Genomic DNA, 25,838 nt, shown 5'->3' with positions numbered 1-25,838 from the left:
AAATCATTTGGTGACACAATGTTAAAACAAAACACTGAGTGTCCAGCCACATTTAAAAACAACACAGGCAGAGTAACAGTAAGGTGCTACGAGTAAAACATCCTCCAAATGGCACATGAACCTCGTCTTTGTTCAGCCTGGTGAGAATTCGTTGTCTTCTCAGATTTGGACCTCACCACCCACCGTAGGGTGTTGGGCTTTGGGTTTGGATGTGAGCTAGCCTAAAAGTCATAATCCCATCCGGAGTTGTCGTCCGGTGGCGGCTCGTCTGTGTCTTCAGGGAAACTGTCGAAGTTACTGGTGTCGGTCGAAGAGGAAACCTGGACAGAACCACATAGAGTCAAAAATCTTCAACATAAATTTAATCCTCATTTAAACGTTTTCGACCGAGGCGGTTCAGGTGCTGGTTTAAGAGCCAGTGTCTACTCTGGTACCAGTTCTTTGCTCCAAGCCAGGAAAACTGGTTCCAGAGTGGCACCAACAATTTGCTTACATCAGGGGCTGGGGGCGGGGTCATCGTGTCCAATTAGTTCGCCATTAGTTTGTTGGTTTTTGATTTGGTTTGTCTTGGCTCTTAGAGGGTTGAGAGTTGAGGGAAAGATGGCAAAGATATTAAACAAATGTCTCCATCTAGACTTGAACTGGGCTCATGATTGGTGCCTTAAATACCTCGGCCACCAGGGCACCTGAAGTAACCACATTTGCTGGACTTCTGGCAACAGCCAGTTTCTCAATTGATTTAGTCAAAAATGGACAATATCACAATATATACTGCAGATATTGCAAAATTATCTGAATCACCTTGTTATTGTCCTGTTGTCATGTTTCAGAACATTTACAGTGCTTTAATTGGTCAGGGGTCTAACATGAGTTCAATGTCTCTATAGGGAAAAATAATTTAACGTTTATTACAACTCACATCAGGTGTGATGGGTGGAGTCAGAGTTCCCTTCCTCAGGCCCTCCCAGTTAAAACCTTCAAACCACCTTAACAGAGACAGAGAGATCAGTTTTGAGAGAGATCAGTTCAGAGCTGATGTAGCTACGGTCAGTTCACTATTACTCACTTTACAAACATATAGTTTACTTTTGGTTTGAAACAGCCAATCAGGTGTGAGCTTCCTCTCAACTCACTTACTTGTGCTTCTGGATGTCTTTGACTCCGTTCTTCAGGTTTCCAAGTCTCTCAGAAGGATTATCTCTGGTGACACAAACAGTTTAAAGATTTATTCAGAGACAAAAACAATGCATTTTGACTTGACAGGCTCACAGCGCCCCCTACCTGCAGAGCTTCTTGATGAGGTTGGCAGCGTTCTTGGTGATCTTCTTGGGGAACTCGATCATGTCAATGCCTCTCAGGATGACGTTGTAGGTTTTCATAGGATCTGGACCTGAAAACGGAGGACTGGAGACACACAGAGACACTGTAGGACAGCAAATAACAATGTTCGACTCTACTGTCCCTCCTCTGTTTGTATCCTCACCTGCCTGTCAGCAGCTCGTACATCAGGATGCCCAGAGACCAGTAGTCAGCTGAAACATCGTGACCCTTGTTCAGGATAATCTCTGGAGCCACGTACTCCGGCGTTCCGCAGAACGTCCACGTCTTCTTACAGACGCCGATCTTCTTGGCGAAACCAAAATCCACCTGGAAAATGACAAAATTGATTAAAGGAACAGTTCACCCAACAGCTAAAGTCAGAAAGTGGTACTACTTAGCCTAGCATGCATAACATTAGCAGTGATTCCCACTGGATGTTACCTTCCATACATATTAACTGTTGGATAGTATTTTATGATGAAATATGGAATTACCAGCTTGGCGTATCCGCGGCTGTCCAGTATGAGGTTCTCAGGCTTCAGGTCTCTGTATATGATGCCTTTGGCGTGCAGGTAGGCGAAGGCTTCGACCACACAGGCGGTGTAGAACCTGGTGGTCGAATCTTCAAATGAACCCCTGAAACACAAACAGGTCAAACACTGTCAGCTCTCTGAGGTCTCTCCGTTCAGAGCTTTTTGATTCTTTGAAAGTTTAGGTTTACTGAACGTACATCTTTAACTTTCTGCTCCATTGTGCTAGCTGTCTTTAGTTGTTTCTTGTCTGTCTGCAAACTTTTACTAATACTTATTGCTTTTTAGCGTTTCAAATAACTAAAATAAACATTTTTAAGTATTTAATCTGCGGGTTAGTGGATGTGACTGAACTGAAACACTTGTTTCAGCATGTTTTTACTGGTCAAAAATACATTTTTATTATATCCATTAAAATTAGATTGGCACTCAGGGCCGCCCCGGTAGCTCAGTTAGTGGAGCGTGCGACCCATGTCAGAGGCCTTGTCCTCATTGCAGCGGCCCAGGGTTCAAGTCCAATATGCGGCCATTTGCTGCATGTCACCCCCCCCCCCCCTCCCCCCACACTCTGCCGATGAATGATGAACTGTGTGAGGTGTCACCTGTCTCTCAGTATCGTCCACAGCTCTCCTCCCAAACAGGCCTCCATCAGCATGTACAGATATTTACTGTCTTTAAATGTCCGGTACAACCTGAACACAAACAGGAACGACTCGTCAGAACCGGCAACAGAAACTGAGAGGAAAAATGAACTGATACTATAACATTTATCTCCAGGGAGTTCATGTTTGTTGTCATATTTCATGTTTCAGTCTTTTAACTGTTTTATTCATTTATTTTGATGATAATGGTCGTCATACTGACCTGACGATGAAGTCAGAGTGCGCCTCGGTCATGATGTGTTTCTCTGCGCGGATGTGTTCCTGCTGTCTCGTGTCGACAATGTGACGCTTCTTCAGGATCTTCATGGCGAAAGTCTTCGCCTCCTCGTTCTTCAGCTGCACCTGGACAAGAACAAACATCCAGTCAGCATCACACCTGGACAGGAAACAACCCCCTTTGTTGTCATGTTCAGCCTCAAACCAACAGTGACTGTATCTCCTCTCAACATATATACTGATTTATCTTCTTCCTCTGTGTCACAGAGTTCCTTTAAAAACACAGCTGTGAGCCACACTGTTGTTCTTTCAGAGACGATATTGATAAATGTGAAGTTATTTCTCTGAATTCATGATGCACAAAAAGCTTCCAGGACATCGTGAAGTCTTCTTGTAGTCGGTGACAAACGTTCACTTTTGAACCAGTTTTGAACATGATAATTGTCACCGGGTCCCTGAAGTAACCGTGTCGATGTCACTTCCTGATATCTTAAAATGCTTCATATCCCAGAAATGTGTACAATCAAAGCTAAAATATTGCTGCATGCTTTCACCACCATTTGTACCGCAAGGCAACGCAAGATATCGTACTGCATCACAATGTCTTTTACTGTGGCACTGCATCGCAATCTAATGAAATACATCATAACCTGTCGCACTGGCAATGAACCGATGAATCGATGCTCTCCTAATATGTTTTTTATTTTAGATCGATTCAAACTCAAACTGCTTCAGAGCTGCCCATATTTGGTTTTCATTTGGTTCAATGTTTTTTTTTATGTCGTGTGTTCGTGTTTGTTAACATATTGGGCTTTAAAGACAAATGTGGAATAATGCTGCTCTGTGATAGAAAGTACCTGCCTGAGTAGTAAGAGTTATGTTGAGGGTCAGACTGGCAGTCTGGAGGTCGGAGGTCAGGTTTTTCCTCGGAGCAGAGTTACACGATGACTCAACCACTATAAATATCTCCAGAGGGATGATGGGAGACCCTGAGCGGGGATTCCTTCCTGTTTTTGGGCAAACCCTCGCAGGGCTTCCCCTCCGACCTTCAGCCCCTCAAACCCCGCCTCCTGCGGCAGAGACACCCGACCCTCGCTGCTGCAGTGCACCAGCCGCTACGTCCTCCACACCCGCCTTCACTCACACCTTGTGTACACTGAGAGCACTAACACAGTCTGATAAACAAGCGAACAACTAAATGTCTGGTTATAATGAACTGAGAAACTCATTAAGACAAAAAACCCAGTAAAGGCCAGAATTTTAATATCTTCGTTCCACTGTGGTTATTTTTGTTCCTTCCAGAACCTCAGAGAATCCTGCGGGAGCCCGACTCTCAATCACATGATTACTGGTTTCCAGTTACCAGCACTGATACTTTACTGGAAAGTTACTGCAAATAGCTGAGAGCGCACACACACACACACACACACACACACACACACACACACACACACACACACACACACACACACTCCTGTACAGAATAGACTATTAATCAGATCAAATCTTTCTTGATCCAACTCAGTGTTAATTCTTTTATTGGAAACTATGAAGAAAAATAATCCACAATCCACTTTTCTCCATGACGAAGACGAGATGATGATCTTTGTATGTTTTGTTTTATGTTGACGAGACGGGTCTAAAATGTCAGCGCTGTCAGACAAAAATATTTTCCCTAATTTTACATCTAGTCTGTCTGACAAAACAAAAACTCTTCATCATTGATGGATAAACTATTCAGAAACTGGTCTCAACCTAAAGGTAGTTTAAAAACCTGGCCTGAGACTTTTCTAAAACAGCACGAGATGTTGATTATCACTCTCTCCTGTATCACCACATGAAGATGGAAATCTTAAATCCTGCATCATTCGTTGTAAATCAGTGAATATCTCATGTTATGATGTTGCCAGATCGTACCAGCTCAACGCGTCCGAAGCCGCCGACTCCCAGCGTGTCGATGATGTTGAAGTCGGTGAGCTTCAGACTGGAGAAGAAGGCGGTCTCTGCCTCGTACCTGCAAGTACAAAACACAGCGATGCCTTCACCGAACACAGGAAAACAGAACTTTATTTTGAAAGATGAACCACGTTGCACGGATCATCTTTCATCTTTAGTTCTTCAACCTGAAATCTTCCAATGTAAAGATGATTTTAAAGAAGATTTTGAACCACATGCGAGCGCCCTGCCTGACGTCATATTTTACCTGCAGCATTTGACCACGTGGAAGAACGGGAACTTCTTGGAGGTTTGGATGGAGAAGGAGGTGATGGGGAAGGAGGAAGAGGAGGAGGAGGAGGAGGGAGGAGCAGGGAGGCTGGTGATCCGCTCTCTCTGCTGCCTCACTGGGACTGAAAACAACTCTCTCATCTCCAGACTTTATGAATCCACAAAAATGGACCAGACAGATTTCTCAACTTGGTCTCAAGTCTTTAGTTGATTTTATCCCCAAAGAACTGGTTGAGAAAAGTTCTGAAACATAAAACTACTTCAAGGAAATAATTTTTGGAAATCTTAAGTTCTTTATTCTGCAGACAAAAGTCTTCAAGTTCCTTCAAAACTTGGAGCAGCGGCTCTTGGTCAAAAGTGTAAAAGTGCAAACAGACGTATCGACAATAAACCCAAACTTGTCTTCGGTCCTCACGAAAACGTTCGGCACAGCGTCCGTAAGAGGGCCGTCTCAAAGGAGGAGCTCCACGTCCAGTTTACATGGTGAGGGTTGGGGCGCTGATGGCAGAAAAGGTCCGATGTTATGGTCTGGTGTGACCGGCGGTGCACTGAGGTTGCCAGATCCTCCAGCTCTGTGTGCAATAAGGTCAAAAATGATGCCGGTCCGGAGCCAAGCGGGACGCCGTGAGAATCACAAAAAGACGAGGATGAGGAGTCGGAGCAGTGTCGCAAATAGAAAATATCACAACCTATTTGTACTACTGATAGATTTGGATGATAATCCACCTCAAGTCCTGCTTTTTTAGCCTATTTATTATCTAGACTGCAGGTTTGTGGGCATCCTGCTTGGAAAAAGTCCAACTGAGCTCGCTCAGACAGAAACTAGGACTGAGGAAAGCCGCAGAGAGGTTTGTCCTTTTAGTCAAAACAGCGTCCACGTCTGCTCCAGCTGAGTCCTGCAGGGTGTAATGCCAACCTGACAGGACGAGCTGCATGGCAGGAGGCTGCTGCTGGTATTTTTAGCACGTGGAAACATTGCTCAGAGGTTCACCCAGTAAACGACCCTCAGTCATTAAACAGACAGACAGGAGGCTGCAGGACAGACTGTCCCGACCTCAGAACCAGCGGACACCAAGAATCCAACACATTTATGAGGAGGCTTTCCTGCGAACGCCAGCTGTTTAATATTTACAGTCATTTTATAATTCTAATAAGTTTATTCAGTTTGAAGTTTTAGTTAAAAGTTAACCCAGAAAGTAAAATTCAGTCTCTATCTCCTCATTCCCAATGCCAATATAAAGTCAGGTGAAGTCTCGTAGTCCACAAAACATTTCTGGAGCTTTCTAAGATGAAATCTTCACTGTAGCTGCTGAGCTAACAGTGTTAGCGAGCATCCCGTCCGACTGCATGTTGAGGCTGTAAACATGGTCTCCTCAGATCAGGTTGATCTCTGTGATCACAGCAGACGAGCTGCATGGAGACATCTGATGTTTAAATCATCTCCAGCTGCTTCAGCTGAGCCTGACTTTATATCATCAGGAGGAGATGATGGCTGAGCCTGACTTTATATCATCAGGAGGAGATGATGGCTGAGCCTGACTTTATATCATCAGGAGGAGATGATGACTGAGCCTGACTTTATATCATCAGGAGGAGATGATGGCTGAGCCTGACTTTATATCATCAGGAGGAGATGATGACTGAGCCTGACTTTATATCATCAGGAGGAGATGATGGCTGAGCCTGACTATATCATCAGGAGGAGATGATGGCTGAGCCTGACTTTATATCATCAGGAGGAGATGATGGCTGAGCCTGACTATATATCATCAGGAGGAGATGATGGCTGAGCCTGACTATATATCATCAGGAGATGATGGCTGAGCCTGACTTTATATCATCAGGAGGAGATGATGGCTGAGCCTGACTTTATATCATCAGGAGGAGATGATGGCTGAGCCTGACTATATATCATCAGGAGGAGATGATGGCTGAGCCTGACTATATATCATCAGGAGATGATGGCTGAGCCTGACTTTATATCATCAGGAGGAGATGATGGCTGAGCCTGACTTTATATCATCAGGAGGAGATGATGACTGAGCCTGACTTTATATCATCAGGAGGAGATGATGGCTGAGCCTGACTTTATATCATCAGGAGGAGACGATGACTGAGCCTGACTTTATATCATCAGGAGATGATGACTGAGCCTGACTTTATATCATCAGGAGGAAATGATGACTGAGCCTGACTATATATCATCAGGAGATGATGACTGAGCCTGACTTTATATCATCAGGAGATGACTGAGCCTGACTTTATATCATCAGGAGATGACTGAGCCTGACTTTATATCATCAGGAGGAGATGATGACTGAGCCTGACTTTATATCATCAGGAGGAGATGATGGCTGAGCCTGACTTTATATCATCAGGAGGAGATGATGGCTGAGCCTGACTTTATATCATCAGGAGATGATGGCTGAGCCTGACTTTATATCATCAGGAGGAAATGATGACTGAGCCTGACTATATATCATCAGGAGATGATGACTGAGCCTGACTTTATATCATCAGGAGGAGATGATGACTGAGCCTGACTTTATATCATCAGGAGGAGATGATGACTGAGCCTGACTTTATATCATCAGGAGGAGATGATGACTGAGCCTGACTTTATATCATCAGGAGGAGATGATGGCTGAGCCTGACTTTATATCATCAGGAGGAGATGATGGCTGAGCCTGACTTTATATCATCAGGAGGAGATGATGGCTGAGCCTGACTTTATATCATCAGGAGGAGATGATGGCTGAGCCTGACTTTATATCATCAGGAGGAGATGATGACTGAGCCTGACTTTATATCATCAGGAGGAGATGATGGCTGAGCCTGACTTTATATCATCAGGAGGAGATGATGACTGAGCCTGACTTTATATCATCAGGAGGAGATGATGGCTGAGCCTGACTTTATATCATCAGGAGGAGATGATGACTGAGCCTGACTTTATATCATCAGGAGGAGATGATGGCTGAGCCTGACTTTATATCATCAGGAGGAGATGATGACTGAGCCTGACTTTATATCATCAGGAGGAGATGATGGCTGAGCCTGACTTTATATCATCAGGAGGTTACATCTCTGGGTGAACTGTTCCTTTAAACATTATGCTGTAAAAAAATAATAGGACGACAAATAAAAGGAAAGACAATATTTTATTATGCTGATGAGAAACATTCAGCATTGATCTTAATTAATGTTCTTTAATCACCAGTAATTCTTTAATCTGAACACAAACTGAGACGTCCACCTTAAATCAAAACACTCGACCAACAGCACAATTTAACAGTAACTGAATTTAAACAGAATCATCTCAGCTTCATTGCATCAAATCATAAACTGTACTTTACATTTTTGTAATAATATGAAACACAGATTGTACATACAGTGAACATTTCATGTCAAACATTGATCAAACATTGATTTCATGATTAAATATGGTCAATCAGTGGAAGTGATTTCAGTTCTTCATGGCTCCAAATAATAAAACATGTAAACGACACAGGATCAATAAAAAAACAACCAAACATAAAGATCAGAAACTAGTGATGTGATTTTGAAAAATGTCGACAATAGAAGCAAAAAGATAATTGTCAAACTAAATCACAACATAAAGAAAATAAAACCAATAAGTGAATCAATAATACAGATATGTTTGTAATGATGAGGCAGCAGGAGGAGCAGCTGCAGCTTCACTTTAACAAATAAACATCATGAATATAATCAGGGTCTTTGTGTCTGACTGCTCTGCTCCACTGTCACACACACCTTCACTGGTAACATCTTCACTTTATCTGCAGTGTAAATGTATGGAAACATCTTCTCAGTGAAAGTGTGTGTGAAGGTGTGTAGGTGTGTGTTAGTATCAGGATCAGAGAACGACAGCTTTCCTCTGGTCCAGTCCAGATTCACTCTGATCCTCTGGAGCTTCTTCTGCACTACGAGATCAGTGACAGCTGATGGTGAGTGTGCTGAGTATTTACCTTTGTCTAACTGTATTCTCCATAATCCAGACAGTTCGTCTCCCTTCCTCTGGACAGACTCTGCTAACACACCCAGTATCCAGAGTGTACTGTCTCTAACCTCGACGTCCCAGCTGTGAGTCCCTGAGTTGAAGCCCTCAGAGCCCAGGACTAACCCGTGACGATCAAACCTCTCTGGATTATCAGGAAGCTTCTGTCTCTCTCCTAGTCTCACACTGCTCAGACCTTCAGACAGGATGAGTTTTGGATGAGCAGTGTTTGGGTCCAGAACCACAGGAGTGTAGGAGACCATGTCCTTCATCTTGTTCCAGATGTTGAAGCTCAGGTTGCCCAGGTGTTTGGCCTGGTCTATCAGAGCTCCTGAGGGCAGCTGTGGATCCTCCAGCAGGGGGCGCTGCTGGACTCTTTCCACTGCAGCCTTGTAGTTGTGCAGGAATGAGACGTCTTCAGCTCTCAGCTCCTCCTCTGTGGCTCTGACTGTGTGTGAAAGAGCTGCTATCTCTCTGCTCAGAGCCTCCATCTTCTCCTTCATCATCTGACTCTTCTGCTCCTCTTCCTCCCTCAGTGCAGCCATCCTGGCCTCCTCTTCCTCTTCTAGAAACTGGTGAAGCTTCTTAAACTGCTGCTTAATCTGCCTCTCTGTGTGTCGGGCCTGGACCTTCATGTGTTTTACTGTCCGATCAAACTTCACTTTAACTCCTTCAAAAACCTTTAACTTCTTCTTTAAAGGCTCCAGAGTTTCCTGAAGTTTCTTCTTGTGTTGTCGTGCAGCTTCATCGATGGGTCTGAATCTGTGGTTGGTGTGTTGTTCTGAGTCTCTGCAGACGAGACACACCGGCTGCTGATGGTCCAGACAGAAGAGCTTGAGTTTGTCAGAGTGCAGACTGCAGAGACCCTCTGAAGCTCTCTGACCTCTCTCCTGTAAGAAGGTCTCACACAGGTTCTTTAAAGCCCGGTTTAAAGGTGGTTCTTCCTTTGAGGATCTTCTCTTACAAACTGGACACTCATTTAATCGTTTCTCTCTCCACCAGCTCTGCAGACAGTCTCTACAGAAGCTGTGGCTACATGACAGAACAACAGGATGTCTAAAGACGTCCTGACAGACCGGACAGCAGAGATCCTCCTCTGATCTGGAAGCCATTTTGTCTCCGAGTGAAGCTGAAAACACAGCAGACACAAAGTCCAGTCAGTGATGGCTCCCCTCCCTCCTCTACTAACATCACTGAAATTCACTCTGAGTTCAGTTTTTAGTGAAACTCACATTGTGTCAGCAGGTTGAAGCAGCAGTGTCGTAGTTTTTCTCTCACGTAGCTGAACTTGGAGGACGTCGTCAGTTTGGTCTGAAGATGAACTGAATCAGTCTGTGCGTCTCTGTTCAGTGACGAAGGATAACAAACTGTTTCCTGCTTCGTTTCAGGTGAGTCAGGTGAGTCAGGTGAGAGGCGGAGTTCTGTCAGACCGCCTCTGCCGGTTGTGTTTCATACCAAAGTATTGATTCATTGCTTTATCACCCAACCCCAACCCTCACCCCACATCGACCAGGAACCATCTGTCCTTGGCTGTTGGCCCTGGTTTAAAGTGAACAGAGGGCTTTGAGATTCACCTGTACTTCTACCTGCGCTGATGTAATGTTTTAATTCTAAAATCAGCATCAGTTGTTCATTTGAGTCCAGTCTCTGGTATCTTTAAAGTGAAACTCCCTCTTTTTTGTGAATGTGTTTGAGTCAAACATTCATGTAAAAGCATAATTACGACGAAAAGCCACTTTTAAGATTTACCGTAGAATTGTTTCCGGGTCAAAATCATTTTCAATGGCGTGCTCGGGGCAGCTGTACGGTAGCATCAAAATCGCTATTTTTAAAACACTAAGAAGTGTTGAAACATGAAACTTTGCTCGTAGCATCACCAGGGTCTCTACACATGAACACGAGCATTGAGAACATTGTTTTTGTACACAGAGTTTACTAAAAGAAGGTTTTTGAACAACTCACGTTAGCAGCAGCAGCAGCCGTCCTGCCGGGGATCAGGGATCGACGCATCACAACTGGCAGTACGATGACGAGCGGAGCAAGCTAAAGCTAGCGTGTTCCTGTGTAGAGACCCTGGTGATGCTACGAGCAAAGTTTCATGTTTCAACACTTCGTAGTGTTTTAAAAATAGCGATTTTGATGCTACCGTACAGCTGCCCCGAGCACGCCGTTGAAAATGAGTTTGACCCGGAAACGAAACTACGGTGAATCTTAAAAGTGGCTTTTTCGTCGTAATTATGCTTTTACATGAAGGTTTGACTCAAACACATTCACAAAAAAAGCCTCGGTTGCATTTTGGCGCGAGTTTCACTTGAAGCCATACCAGGTGAGATACTCATTCCTCTTTTTAAGTCGTTTCATGGTGTGTTCCCCAAGTGAAGGAGTTTAAGTATCTCAAGGACTTGTTCACGAGTGACGTGAAGATGTAGCACGAGATGGAAAGGTGGTTTGATGCGGCGTCAGCAGTAACGCAGGCGTTGAGCCGGACCGTCGTGGTGAAGACGGAGCTTAACCGGAAGACGAAGCTCTTGATTTACCAGTTGATCTACATTTCAACCCTCACCTGTGGTCATGAGTTTTGGGTAGTGACCAAAAGAATGGGATCACCTATACAAGTGGCTGAAATAAGATTCCTCCTTTGGGTGTCTGGCTGTTTGGACATCTGGAGGGAGCTCGGAGTTGAGCCGCTGCTCCTTCATGACAAAAGAACCCGCTGATTTTCAGGCATCTGATCAGGATCCTCCCGAGCGCCTCCCTTTGGAGGTCTTCTGGGCACCATCAACTGAGAGGAGCCACCAAGCAGACCCAGAACTTGCTGGAGGGATTATCGATCTCATCTGGCCTCAGGACCCCCCAGGAGGAGCTGGAGAGCGTTGCTTGCGAGAGAGACTTCTGGAATACCCTCCTGCCACCTCGACCAGACCCCAGATAAGCAGGAGAAGATGGATGGATCGACTCTTTATCGAGGTGCTAAGTTGATTTTTATCCTGCTGAGGAGTAGAGGCAGCAAGCTCTTGGCTAAATTTGCTGTTAATCTACTTTTGAATGTGCCAGGATTGTGCCAGTGTGAAATCTTCCTTGGACTGCGGCTAAGAGGGTTCAAAGAGAAGACAGCTGCCAGAATAAATGTTGGGAACGTATATTCCTGCAAACCACAAATATGTTGAACCTTTATGTTTCTTTAGGTTCAGTTTTCGGTTTTATGTTGTAACAGCGCTGTGCTTCTGGTCTGGTTAGATTCAGGCACAAAAAACACTTGATTAGGGTAAAAAAAAGAAAGATGTTCTGGCTTAAAATACCTTTTTTATCACCACAAACACGGCAGAAAAATGTCTCAAGGTGTCCTAAAAAATATCTACAGGATTAAGATGAACACTTATAGTCCAAGTATTCATATTATAGATACTTCCTCTCACTACCCCTGTAACACACCGGCCACTAGTTCACACATGACTGTACCCGGTCCAACCACATACTTGTTGTAGACTTCACCTTGTTTGATCGTTGTGATGTCATTGAAGCGTGGCCATGGGATGAGTCAGAAACAAGTATCTGTCAGAGTAGTAATACTGCATTACTGAACACAGTACACTCTGACTGTCAGTGCCTGAAGCGCTTTGTTTGTTTCAAACACTTAAAGTAGAAGGAAGAGAAAGTATCAGGGGATGAACATACCAACATAATCAGATTGGCCATCAGGAGCACTGAGAAAATCCTGTTGGGCCGCTCAACCACTGGTCCCACCCCCACACCAGTGTGTAACAGCACTTTTTATGTTATTTTAGTTGTTCACTTTCACAAGTCCTCTGATTCCAGCTTTTGAAATATATCCAGACATATATTTATGTCGCTCTTGTGGATTTGAATGTTGTTTCAGCGAGCACTGTTGGCATTGGAGGACGTCTGCGCTCGCTGAGTGACCTTCTACTTTGAATTTATTTCAGCTCAGCTGCTATCAGCCCGTCCACTGGTCTGACAACATTACATCAAGGTGCCAAAGACTCGAGTTTCAAAGATGCCTATCAGGCTAGTTTGACATATTTCTGAAGATTTTTGATATGAGAACAGCTGTCAGCTCTCACCTCCAACATCTCAGCTCTAAATAAAATCTTGACACTTGCCAAAGAAAACACAACCCACCAGCAGCCAACCAACCCCGACAGGGCCTGGACTATTTCCTGGAAACCAACGCTGTGGAATCAGATTTCTGCAGAAACAGAAGCTGCTGCCGGTCGTTCTATCAGGACAAACCAACACATAAACACTCACACTAAAAATAGTCTGTTATAGTGAGAGAGAGATGAACTGTTAGAGCTTCAAATACCCAAACCTTCACCCTGCTGAAGTGTCCCTGAGCAAAACACTGAATCCTACACAACTGTGAGGGCAGCAGCGACACATCAACACGTTTAAACTATAATTAACTTACAACCAGAGTCTAAAAAAGTCTGGACGCTGTGAAATATAAAAACAGGATGTTATTTTTAACAAAGCAGCTGTGTTAGCTGTGTTTGCCAGTCATGTGTTGACACTGTCCCAGCTGTTTGAAACGGACATATATATACAAAAATCAATGAAACATGAAATATACTGTCTTTGTACTGTTTTGTATAAGATATATAAGTATATGTCAAAGATAGAACAGCAGAACCAGTTATGTTGTAAAACCACTATCTAAACTATTCACACATTAATACATTACATGATGGAAAACATCAACTCATTTAATTTGACACCATTAACTTTTTCATGAGTCAAATAGTTTTGAAATTGTAAAACATTGACATAAAAAAAGCGTCTTGAAAAGATATAAAAGTGAGATTAAAGGTGCAACATGTAAGAATTTGTCACCTGTCAAGTTCAGCCTCAAAACAATTAGGGGGCAGCAAATCACCAGAGTAACTGCTAACTGCTGCTAACTGTAGCGGCTGTTAGCTAGCTGTCTCAACTGTGAGTTGGAGCAGTGGGTACGTGTTGGTGGCCAGCACAGGAGCTTTGGAGCGGGACGGGCCAATGCTAGCTGATTAGCAAGCTAACTTAAGTAGATATCGCTGCAACGCAATACAACTGTTATCTCTTCACATCCTGTTGATAATCAGACTCAGATTCTTACATCTTGATTTTTCAAAAACCCTGAAAGTGACAAAAACAGCAGCAACATTCACACTAATGGTTTTCTTTGAAACCTCGAAGATATTTATGATAAAATCTTTTTCAACACATTGAGTCGACTAAGATCAGTGTTTTTACGACCCTCAACTTGACTGGACAGAAAATAAATGACGTGATTCGACTTGGAAGTAGGGATGTTAATTTTAAGCTTTCTTTAATCAATAGTCAGCCGCCTCAACAATTGATTATTGGTTAATCACTATTAATAAATGAAATCTGTTGGACATTTTTCCATTCCATCTATTTTAATTAAATACATATTCTTGTGCCAGTATATATATATATTTTATATATATATATATATATATATATATATATATAAAATATATATATATATATATTTTATATATATATATATATTTGATAAGTGAGTATTTATAATCTGACACAAGATACTTTTTGATGTATTTGTACCCGTCTCTGATTCAGTTTATACATTTTTTGAACAATTCTTGAATTCTTAATTGATTCATGATTCATCGTTAACACTCCTTCTTTAAAGACTCTTGCGACTCGTCTATTTATGTTTTCAGTTCAGTATTTTTGTTTAAACTCTGGATTTCGTTGTTTAAAAGTGAAGGGAGGGAATATTTTTTTGACTGAGAAGAAATAAGAATTAAATTAACTTTGTAAAGTTATTAGTTTTGTTTGCTTACATTAATTTAACTGAATATCAATAATTGGAATACAAATTTAATCCACTGTCATACTTGTTAGATAAGTTGGCTGATCATGATATTAGACAGGTGCTAATGCCTTGTCTGTTCTCGTCGTTAAGAGCAGATACTGCAGGTGAGACCTGACGATCTTTACTTGGTGTGCCGGAGAAAAAAAGACTTGGGACTTGCTGAAGACTCGGCTGAATGACTTGAGTCACATGACGGAGAAATATCACAGTAAAAAGTGACGTTCATTGAGTCGTTATAAAATAAAACATAATAAAAAATGGAGTTCAGTTCATAAACAGTGTGTAGCAGCAGGTCTGAAGGACACACACACACACACACACACACACACACACACACACACACACACAGAGCAACGTTTGTGATTGACAGTGAGACACCTGCTGTGTGTGTGTGTGTGTGCGTGTGTGTGCTGTATTGAATCTATACCATAAGAGGAGATGACTTCATTCTGTCACATGACCAACCGTCATCTGATACACGACACAACATGTGGTGTTACAACCGGACCGTGTGTGTGTGTGTGTTTTACACTTTTTTGTTACCTGCTGGGGACCTTCTCCGGTAACTACCTTGTTGGGACCAAAGTGTGATATCTGAGTGTTTGAGCATGTGTGTTTATTGTATTGGTGCTACAACTAGCTGAACTGATCAAAACTATTGATTAACAGAACTTTAAAGGAACAGTTCACCCAAAACTGTAAACTCAGTCATCATCTCCTCCTGATGATATAAAGTCAGGCTCAGCCATCGTCTCCTCCTGATGATATAAAGTCAGGCTCAGTCATCATCTCCTCCTGATGATATAAAGTCAGGCTCAGCCATCATCTCCTCCTGATGATATAAAGTCAGGCTCAGCCATCATCTCCTCCTGATGATATAAAGTCAGGCTCAGTCATCGTCTCCTCCTGATGATATAAAGTCAGGCTCAGTCATCATCTCCTCCTGATGATATAAAGTCAGGCTCAGCCATCATCTCCTCCTGATGGTATAAAGTCAGGCTCAGCCATCATCTCCTCCTGATGATATAAAGTCAGGCTCAGCCATCATCTCCTCCTGATGATATAAAGTCAGGCTCAGCCATCATCTCCTCCTGATGATATAAAGTCAGGCTCAGTCATCATCTCCTGATGATATAAAGTCAGGCTCAGCCATCATCTCCTCCTGATGATATAAAGTCAGGCTCAGTCATCATCTCCTCCTGATGATATAAAGTCAGGCTCAGCCATCATCTCCTCCTGATGATATAAAGTCAGGCTCAGCCATCATCTCCTCCTGATGATATAAAGTCAGGCTCAGCCATCGTCTCCTCCTGATGATATAAAGTCAGGCTCAGTCATCATCTCCCCTGATGATATAAAGTCAGGCTCAGCCATCGTCTCCTCCTGATGATATAAAGTCAGGCTCAGCCATCATCTCCTCCTGATGATATAAAGTCAGGCTCAGTCATCATCTCCCCTGATGATATAAAGTCAGGCTCAGCCATCGTCTCCTCCTGATGATATAAAGTCAGGCTCAGCCATCATCTCCTCCTGATGATATAAAGTCAGGCTCAGCCATCATCTCCTCCTGATGATATAAAGTCAGGCTCAGCCATCATCTCCTCCTGATGATATAAAGTCAGGCTCAGTCATCATCTCCCCTGATGATATAAAGTCAGGCTCAGCCATCGTCTCCTCCTGATGATATAAAGTCAGGCTCAGCCATCATCTCCTCCTGATGATATAAAGTCAGGCTCAGCCATCGTCTCCTCCTGATGATATAAAGTCAGGCTCAGCCATCATCTCCTCCTGATGATATAAAGTCAGGCTCAGCCATCATCTCCTCCTGATGATATAAAGTCAGGCTCAGTCATCGTCTCCTCCTGATGATATAAAGTCAGGCTCAGTCATCATCTCCTCCTGATGATATAAAGTCAGGCTCAGCCATCATCTCCTCCTGATGGTATAAAGTCAGGCTCAGCCATCATCTCCTCCTGATGATATAAAGTCAGGCTCAGCCATCATCTCCTCCTGATGATATAAAGTCAGGCTCAGCCATCATCTCCTCCTGATGATATAAAGTCAGGCTCAGTCATCATCTCCTGATGATATAAAGTCAGGCTCAGCCATCATCTCCTCCTGATGATATAAAGTCAGGCTCAGTCATCATCTCCTCCTGATGATATAAAGTCAGGCTCAGCCATCATCTCCTCCTGATGATATAAAGTCAGGCTCAGCCATCGTCTCCTCCTGATGATATAAAGTCAGGCTCAGTCATCGTCTCCCCTGATGATATAAAGTCAGGCTCAGCCATCATCTCCTCCTGATGATATAAAGTCAGGCTCAGTCATCATCTCCTCCTGATGATATAAAGTCAGGCTCAGCCATCATCTCCTCCTGATGATATAAAGGGGATAACCTTCTCGCCCCCTCCAGCAACATCAATGAGCAAGTGGACACAGTGTCCTCATACATCTCTTTTTTTTTTTCAATAATCTACACACATCCCCACTTTATCTTTATATATTTATAGTATTTATACGGACATTCAATCTACCTCAGTACCAACTTGCACCTTATGTAGACGCTGCTTATATCCCTTATTCTATTTATACCCTTTTATATTTTATACCTTTTTACATTTGTATATATATTTTTATTTTTATTTTATCTAGCTGACTGTTCTGTGTTGTGCTGTATATCTGTTAAATGTTGTGTTGTGTACAAATGCTCCACGTGTCTTACCTTGAATTGCCCCCCGGGGACAAATAAAGTTTTTTGAATTGAATTGAATTGAACAGTGAAGATTTCAGTTAAAAAGGGAGTAAATAACATCTTTTCAAATCAATTGAAAAAGCTCCAGAAAGTTTTTGTGGACTACGAAACGTCACCTGACCTTCCATCAGTATGGAGGGAGGAGATGATGACTGAGATTCATCTTTGGGTGAACTGCTCCTTTACAATGATGAGTTTCTGTGTGGAAGTCGTGAGACTGACATGGAAACAATCAGACGTGTCCTTCAGAGTGACCCCGCTGCGGCTGCTGCAGGTATTATTAGCTCTTCTTACATAAGGAACACAGAGGCTCCAGTTTCTGCTGCAAACATTCACACGGACATGTTGAAGGAAACACACCGCCGCCATGACGGAGGGTTAAAGGAGCATTACACCCGTTTTTAGGAAGCTTTTACTTCATTTCTATAAAAAACCACTCTGCAGATACACTACGATAATTTGACCCCAAGTATTTTAATTAAATGTAAATTTTCCATCTAATTTTATTACATCATTTGTGTCACATTTAAAGCAGTTTCTATATCATGTTGAGTCAATGTGAATAAATTAATTAACTGGTTAAATTTAGTTCCATACAAGCGACTTGAACGAGTGTTGGGAGCTGATGAGCTCTGCCTGTGATTTATTTAACGTGTACATTCGACCTACTTGGCTTTTAATTCAGCGTCCTCGTATCCTTTATTTGACACGTCGTCCAGTCCACCAATCAGATGCTTGAATGAGCTGAGGAAAAGAGACAACAGCCAATCAGCACACAGCATTTCAGACATTTTCAAATAAAACTTCTGAATATAAATAATATATATAAATATTTCCTTTAAATATAGAAGTTAAAGACTGTCACAGATTAACAACTGAACATAAAATGAATAAATGGCTCTGATGCAGCATGTAATCTATAAAGTAACTAGTAACTAAAGTTATCACATAAATGTAGTGGAGTACAAAGTACAATATTGGCCTCCATTATGTAGTGGAGTTGAAGTATCAAGTAGCAGAAAATTGAAATACTCAGTACAGTACTTGAGTAAATGTACTTAGTTACGTTCCATCTTAAATCGGACCATTAACAGCAGAACACGCTCACGCTGACGGTGCAGTATTCTGGTTATTTGTGTACAATAAGTTAAAGTACTTTGTTTATTTGTAAACGAGCTGAAGTTAGCGAAGCTTCCTGCAGCTGATCTGTGACATGAAACTTCACTTCCATATATCTGAGGTGTACATGACAACACAGCGCGTGTGCAGTGATCTGTGGGCACCAGCAGAGGGCAGCAGGCAGCTGACACAGACAGGAACCTGGTCAGTTTAAAGGTGCAGCTCACAGAAAAACATTGTCACATTCACCAGTCTGAAACACAACACGGCTTCTGCAGTCTGGTGTACTTTTACTGTATGTTGCTTTATATATACATTTTACTATATACTATATTACATTATATTAAATTGTATTATATCATTTTATATTACATCATTTTATAATATATTATATCACATTACATTACATCACATATTATACATTTACATTGCATTATGTCACATTACATTTTATATAATAATATACTACATTAAACTATATTAAATTACATTATTTTATCTTTTATTATTTTATAATATATCATATTACATTACACTTCATTTTATATAATATTACATTACATATTAAATAACATTATATTACATTAAACTTTATTACATTAAGTTAAACTTGATTATATTATATTAAATTATATTGTATCATTTTATAGTATATCATGTTACATTAAACTACATTAAATCAAACTGTATTATATTATGTTATTTCATACTATATTAAACTACATTATTTTATATTATATTATTATTGATACCTGTGGTACAGCTACAGAGGTGAATGCTTCCTCCTCACAGTGTTTAGTGGTTCTATCACCTGCGGGGGGCGCTGTCTGTCCATTATATGTGTGTGTGTGTGTGTGTGTGTGTGTGTGTGAGTGTGTGTGTGTGTGTGTGTGTGTGTGTGCGTGTGTGTGTGTGTGTGTGTGTGTGTGTGAGTGTGTGTGTGTGAGTGTGTGTGTGTGTGTGTGTGTGTGTGTGTGTGTGTGTGTGAGAGTGTGTGTGTGTGTGGGTGTGTGTGTGTCTCACTCTCGGTCGATGACCAGGCAGGTGACGGCCTCGGCAGCGATGACATTTGCTGTTCTGACATCCTCCCTGTGAAAACAACACACAGAGTAGATCTGACCAGGTAACATGTTACTGGACTCAGTAACTGTAATGAGATTACTGATATCCTCAGAAACGTGTTGTATTACTGTAATGCATTACTTCACTGCACAGGTCGGACTTCTTATGAACCAGAACCAGAACATTACGTGAAATTAACTCAGAGCAGAACTGTGATCCTCGGCTGCAGGATCCTGAACGCTGAACTGCTCCATCAGTGTGTCGGTGTGTGTGTGTGTGTGTGTTTGTGTCACTGTGTGTGTGTGTGTGTTTGTGTCACTGTGTGTGTGTGTGTGTGTGTGTGTGTGTTTGTGTCACTGTGTGTGTGTGTGTGTGTTTGTGTCACTGTGTGTGCGTGTGTGTTGTAAAGTAGAAATACTTTAGTAAATGCAGTGAATTTACCACAACTATCAAACACCTTAAATAACAGAACGTCTTCAGTCTCTGAGAGAATAAAAACGTCCTCAGTGTCCAAACACTCGTCAGGTCTGAGACAGCAGCTGGTCCACACACACACACACACACACACACACAGACACAGACACAGACACACACACTCACACACACACACACACACACACACACACACACACACACACACTCACACACACACACACACACACACACACACACACACACACACACACACACACACACACACACACACACACACACCTTTAATAAACTCTTTCCTGTTAACCTAATTTCCTGTCAGTCGGCTGCTGGTCGCTCAGGTTCAAGGTTATTAAGAGCTGAGGCCGACCGTGACCTTTGACCCTCAATAACTACAGGCCACACACACACACTCACACACACACACACACACACACACACACACACACACACACACACACATATATAAGGAAAGGTGTGCTTTGATGTGTGTCAGTCCACCAGGTAAATATTTCAACCACTACAGGACAGACATAAGTCATAAGTGAGGCGTTCTCTCCTGCAGCACCACCTTCTGGACCCGGTTCAGGACTCGGGGTCAGAGGTCACATGATCTTACCCCTGCAGCGCTTTCTCTCCAAACCAGTCTCCCCTGTTGAGCTCTCGTAGGTGTGTTGGCTCCTGATTGGCTGGATCCTCCTGGGTCACGTTCACCTGACAGGAGGTGGTGATCAGTTATCAGATACAGTGACACTGAAGACCTCGCGGAGTGTCGGTGTTACCTGTCCCTTGCTGATGATGAAGAAGGTGTCTCCTCGGGCTCCCTGTCTGATGATGAACTCTCCATCTTCATAATGAGTCTAAACAGACAGAAGCGAGCGTCTGATTGGACGATTCACCGACAGTGATGATCTTTGTTTGATCTTTAAATGTGCAGGTGTGTGATGAAGGCGTCTCACCTCCTCCATGACGTCAGCCAGTTTACTGAGAGTTTCCTCTGGCAGACCCTGAAACGTGGGGACACTGCGGAGACAGAACGGTGTTTATTACCTATTTAACTTTTAATGCCACGGCAACAAAATGTTCGTTCTCCATACTCATGGTGGTAAAACGACTTTCTAACGTTCTTATAACATTCTGTACAAACAGGAAATTAAGCAACGTGTGAAGCTGTGAAGAGCTCCTCCGTTTCCGTTTCCGTGCATTGCATTGTGGGACTTTATAGTGTCAAAAGTAACCAAACTAATCTGATTACTGCCCGTCCTGAGTATTCCTGAAGGAACAGTTCACCCAGACGAGCTGCATGGAGACATCTGATGTTTAAATCATCTCCAGCTGCTTCAGCTGTTCAGCAGAACGCTGCAACTCTGTTTTACTGTGAAGCTCCAGAAATGTTCTGTGGACTACGAGACTTGACTTTACATTTGTGGGTGAACTGCTCCTTTAATGACAGACAGAAGAGTCCAACAGTCACATCAGACATTTTCCTGATCGAACCTTTACTGAAGAAACACGTTCGATGCAGGACTGAAATCTGACGGATTGAAACTTTAAACCTGCTGAGAACGAGAGCGTGAGATCTGGACACTCTGATGATCTCTGCTGGGATTTGAACCTGTGACTCTGACAGTCGGTGCCTTGCTCATCACCTCTTGAGGAAGTCCATGTACTCGGCGTGTTTGATGAGTCCAGTTCTCATCATGATGGTCTGGAAACACTGACGGTCGATGGCCCACAGCTTCACGTGGACCAGAGCTGAAACACACACACACACACACACACGCACACGCACACGCACACGCACACACACACACACACACACACACACACACACACACGCACACACACACACACACACACACACACATACACATACACGCACACACACACGCACACACACACACACACACACATCAAACATACGTTCAGTTATTGTCATCATTACTTATATTAAATGTCATGAATGTGTGTAAACTGTCAGCAGGTAAATAATCACGATGTCTGGCTGCAGCTGCTGTAGGACGATAAAACGAACGTCATTATTAAATATAACCTGTGTGTGTGTGTGTGAACGTGAACATGTGTGTGTGTGTGTACGTGCACTTTTGTCTCTCCCTCTCTAATCTGCATGTGAGAGATGAGATGAGAACATAAATCGTGATGCTGTGTGTGTGTGTGTGTGTGTGTGTGTGTGTGTGTGTGTGTGTGCGTGTGTGCATACAGTGTGCAGGTGTCGTCATGGCAACAGTATGTACACCGGCGACCGCTGCATCCATCCAGCAGCAGGTCCAACATTCACACGTTCACACAGTTCGAGGATGAAACAGTTACATTTCTATCATCATGACGAAACAAGGAAACAGTTTGTCGGCTCGAGCTTCACACCGTCAGTCCTGAACTTCACTGTTTGTAGCCCAGCATCAGCTTTTTACTGCTACACATTTAGTTTACGCTTCAAACATCACAGAGTGGAGTTCATCTGTGGAGATTATCTGGATGATCAAATCCTGGAAGGATCATAAACTTCAGATTATTTTCTGTGATAATCCAAAATCTAATTCAATAATCCCACAGAGGAACCAGAGTGATGCGAACTCCAGTTAGTCAGTAAATCAGAGCCGAGCAGACGACTGCAGGGACGGTCCGATCACCTGGTCGTCACAGCAGGTGTGACAGGGACCAGAACTCAAAAACGCCTCCAGTCTGTGATTCTTCTCAGAAACACTTCATTTATTGACATCAGTGCGACACGTCCGGCTGAGAGGGGAAGTGTTTGTGGTGCAGGGCTGACGTGGACTCAGAGGACTGACGTGGACTCAGAGGACTGATGTGGACTCAGAGGACTGATGTGGACTCAGAGGACTGACGTGGACTCAGAGGACTGATGTGGACTCAGAGGACTGACGTGGACTCAGAGGACTGACGTGGACTCAGAGGACTGATGTGGACTCAGAGGACTGACGTGGACTCAGAGGACTGACGTGGACTCAGAGGACTGACGTGGACTCAGACAGCTGAGAAACACACACTGAAGCACAACAACACACAGCTCGTGTTTGAGGACACACAAAAATCATTTTATTCTTATTTTATAAGAATGAGCCCAGAGCTTCAGACATCCCATAAAACTCAGACAGAGCCGGTTACTACGGTTACAAGTCATTCACCAAGGTGCGTGTTGGCTGCCGTTACCTCGGCAACGTGCCGACTTGTACAAACTTCCTTCAGTTTAACGAGCAGAAGTCAAACACACACGAACATGTTTTACATCGTCTGTACAGCCGAGTACCAGTCTTTGTTTCTGAGGCGAGGCGAGTCGCAGGTCGTGTCCGGTCGAATCGCAGGTTGTGTCCCGTCGAGTCGCAGGTTGTGTCCGGTTGAGTCGCAGGTCGAGTCGCAGGTTGTGTCCGGTCGAGTCGCAGGTTGTGTCCGGTCGAGTCGTAGGTTGTGTCCGGTCGAGTCGCAGGTTGTGTCGAGTCGAGTCGCAGGTCGTGTCCGGTCGAGTCACAGGTTGTGTCGAGTCGAGTCGCAGGTCGCGTCCGGTCGAGTCACAGGTTGTGTCGAGTCGAGTCGCAGGTTGTGTCCGGTCGAGTCGCAGGTTGTGTCCGGTCGAGTCGTAGGTTGTGTCCGGTCGAGTCGCAGGTTGTGTCCGGTCGAGTCGCAGGTCGTGTCCGGTCGAGTCGTAGGTTGTGTCCGGTCGAGTCGCAGGTCGTGTCTGGTTGAGTCGCAGGTCGTGTCCGGTCGAGTCGCAGGTTGTGTCCGGTCGAGTCGCAGGTTGTGTCCGGTTGAGTCGCAGGTTGTGTCCGGTCGAGTTCCAAGTCCAAGTCCAGTCTCAGGTCTTTTGTTACAAGTTATCAAGACAGACTCGAGCAGACTCAAGTCAATGTAACAGTCACCATGTTTCCATAAAGCGAATTTTAAGATCTATGGTGCTGTTTTGTTTTTAAACTTTTGAAAGTTCACAAAAAACAAATACACAATAAAGACGTGAACCTGGTGCGTTTCCATAAACTGTTTTGAGCGAATGAACTGGGCTACATAAAGTGTAACTTGGTCAGAGGAGGACTCGGTGTTGGCTACGTGGCTACGTGGCTACGTGGATGTGGAAGTGATGTTTCTTTCGTGGATGAGGCTGAGGAGCTGTTTGGTGTATAAACTTTTTTGCAAATTAGAGGAGGTTTATCGAATTTAGTTGTTTCCATAAAATTTCTAATGCGATATTCTTCAAAATGCTTTATGGAAACACTATTGACTCGTGTCCACATCTCTGCTGTGAAGAAAGTCATCTTTCGTCTGTTTGAAAACTTTTAAACTGCTTAAAATCAGTCATTATAACTACTTTATTACTTAAAGGTGCACTTTGTAGTTTTGAGGAAGACATTTTAAGAACAGAAAAATCTTCACTCACTGATATTCACGACAGAACAAACAAACTCTCAATCAAACAAAACCGTTTATATATTTCATTACATTTTTAACTTTTGTCACATATACAATTATCTATATATATAACATAAGTGCGTTTGTATAAATGTGTAATATACTTACTCCATGTACATTCATAGATTAATATGTACACAAATATATGAAATATCATCACAGTGTAGCAGGTTTGGGTTTGTTGTAGACAGAAATGTGATTTTTAACTTCACCAAATGTTGCCTTTAACTCTGTGACTGATTTAACTGATGGTGCACAAATGTTTTACCACAGCAGGAACCATGATCTATAAGGTTGGTTTGTTGGTCAGTTGGCTGATTGATTGATTGATTGATTGATTGATTGATTGATTGATTGATTGATTGATTGATTGATTGATTGATTGACTCCCAACATGCTTTGATATATATTATTATTTCACTATGGGTATTTCATATGTTTTAAACTTGTATCTTGACGTATATGAATTACATATACAGTATATTGTTTACATGTGTGGGAACCAAAATACCAAAACGTCCAGCATTAACACATTTTTCATAATGTGCATACACAGCCTCACTGTGTCACAAACATTTCTGTACAGGCGTTTAAGCACTTTAAATATTGTACTTTGCTACATTTCAAGTTGCATCTGTAACAGAGAACATTACCTATACCTATTATTTACCTGTAACAGTTAAATAATATCTTTAAATTTGTATGTGTTGGCGATGAATGTAAACAGTTTTTATATAGAGAGTTTGAAATAAATTAAATGAGTCCTTCACGTGAAAATCAGCTCTGCAGCTGTATTTAAAAAGAGGTGTGTCAGTTTTTCATATTTCATACGACAGAATCAACATGTGGTTCAACAAAGAGAACAGCAGTGGAGATATTAATGATTGGGTACAAAGTGATTTATTGATTTATTGTCAGGTGTTCATCTCCAGTCTGTTCACTGTAACACCTGTGAGTACTACAGAGCCCTCCACAGTACCACAGAGAGGAGCTGTTGCAGTAGTACTGCAGTACTCTGTGGCATCTGTTTGGTCATTACTTTTAATTTCTTGTTTCCACTGTTTCATGACCCTCTGTCTGTTGCTACGGAGATACCAAGTGTCTCTGTAACCACGGAAACAACAGGAGACAGCAGCAAATATTATGGACTGAGTCTAATGAGTCTAATGTGCTTATTATTATTATTATTATTAATAATA

The 25,838-nt window shown here is 42.8% G+C and overlaps 2 protein-coding genes across 3 annotated transcripts in view; both read right to left on the bottom strand.

Moving 5' to 3' along the window:
* Positions 1-221: 221 nt before the first annotated feature.
* LOC141016068 (cGMP-dependent protein kinase 1-like) overlaps positions 222-25,838 on the bottom strand; it is a 47,287-nt gene continuing 21,670 nt past the window's right edge. The window contains exons 4-18 of one of the 2 annotated variants that reach the window (XM_073490320.1): positions 21,849-21,954; positions 21,159-21,222; positions 20,982-21,059; positions 20,819-20,913; positions 19,729-19,794; positions 18,256-18,330; positions 4,639-4,742; positions 2,715-2,865; positions 2,453-2,542; positions 1,815-1,956; positions 1,484-1,647; positions 1,282-1,404; positions 1,138-1,200; positions 920-986; positions 222-320 (exon numbers count right to left, since the gene is read on the bottom strand). In XM_073490320.1, coding sequence (XP_073346421.1) covers positions 222-320; positions 920-986; positions 1,138-1,200; positions 1,282-1,404; positions 1,484-1,647; positions 1,815-1,956; positions 2,453-2,542; positions 2,715-2,865; positions 4,639-4,742; positions 18,256-18,330; positions 19,729-19,794; positions 20,819-20,913; positions 20,982-21,059; positions 21,159-21,222; positions 21,849-21,954 — 1,487 coding nt within the window. The remainder of the gene's footprint in view (positions 321-919; positions 987-1,137; positions 1,201-1,281; positions 1,405-1,483; positions 1,648-1,814; positions 1,957-2,452; positions 2,543-2,714; positions 2,866-4,638; positions 4,743-18,255; positions 18,331-19,728; positions 19,795-20,818; positions 20,914-20,981; positions 21,060-21,158; positions 21,223-21,848; positions 21,955-25,838) is intronic. The other variant, XM_073490319.1, reaches the window with a different exon arrangement.
* On the bottom strand, positions 4,928-10,084 carry LOC141015898 (E3 ubiquitin-protein ligase TRIM39-like). Its single transcript, XM_073490122.1, has 3 exons — positions 8,729-10,084; positions 5,262-5,298; positions 4,928-5,070 (listed from the first exon to the last, which is right to left on the bottom strand). The coding sequence occupies exons 1-3, from the start codon at positions 10,082-10,084 to the stop codon at positions 4,928-4,930; spliced, it is 1,536 nt and encodes a 511-aa protein (XP_073346223.1).

Source organism: Pagrus major, chromosome 20 (genome assembly GCF_040436345.1).
Source record: "Pagrus major chromosome 20, Pma_NU_1.0".
In the NCBI taxonomy this organism is placed as follows: Eukaryota; Metazoa; Chordata; class Actinopteri; order Spariformes; family Sparidae; genus Pagrus; species Pagrus major.
The sequence above is the reverse complement of the archived record's forward strand: the minus strand, read 5'-3'. Positions and strand labels throughout refer to the sequence as shown.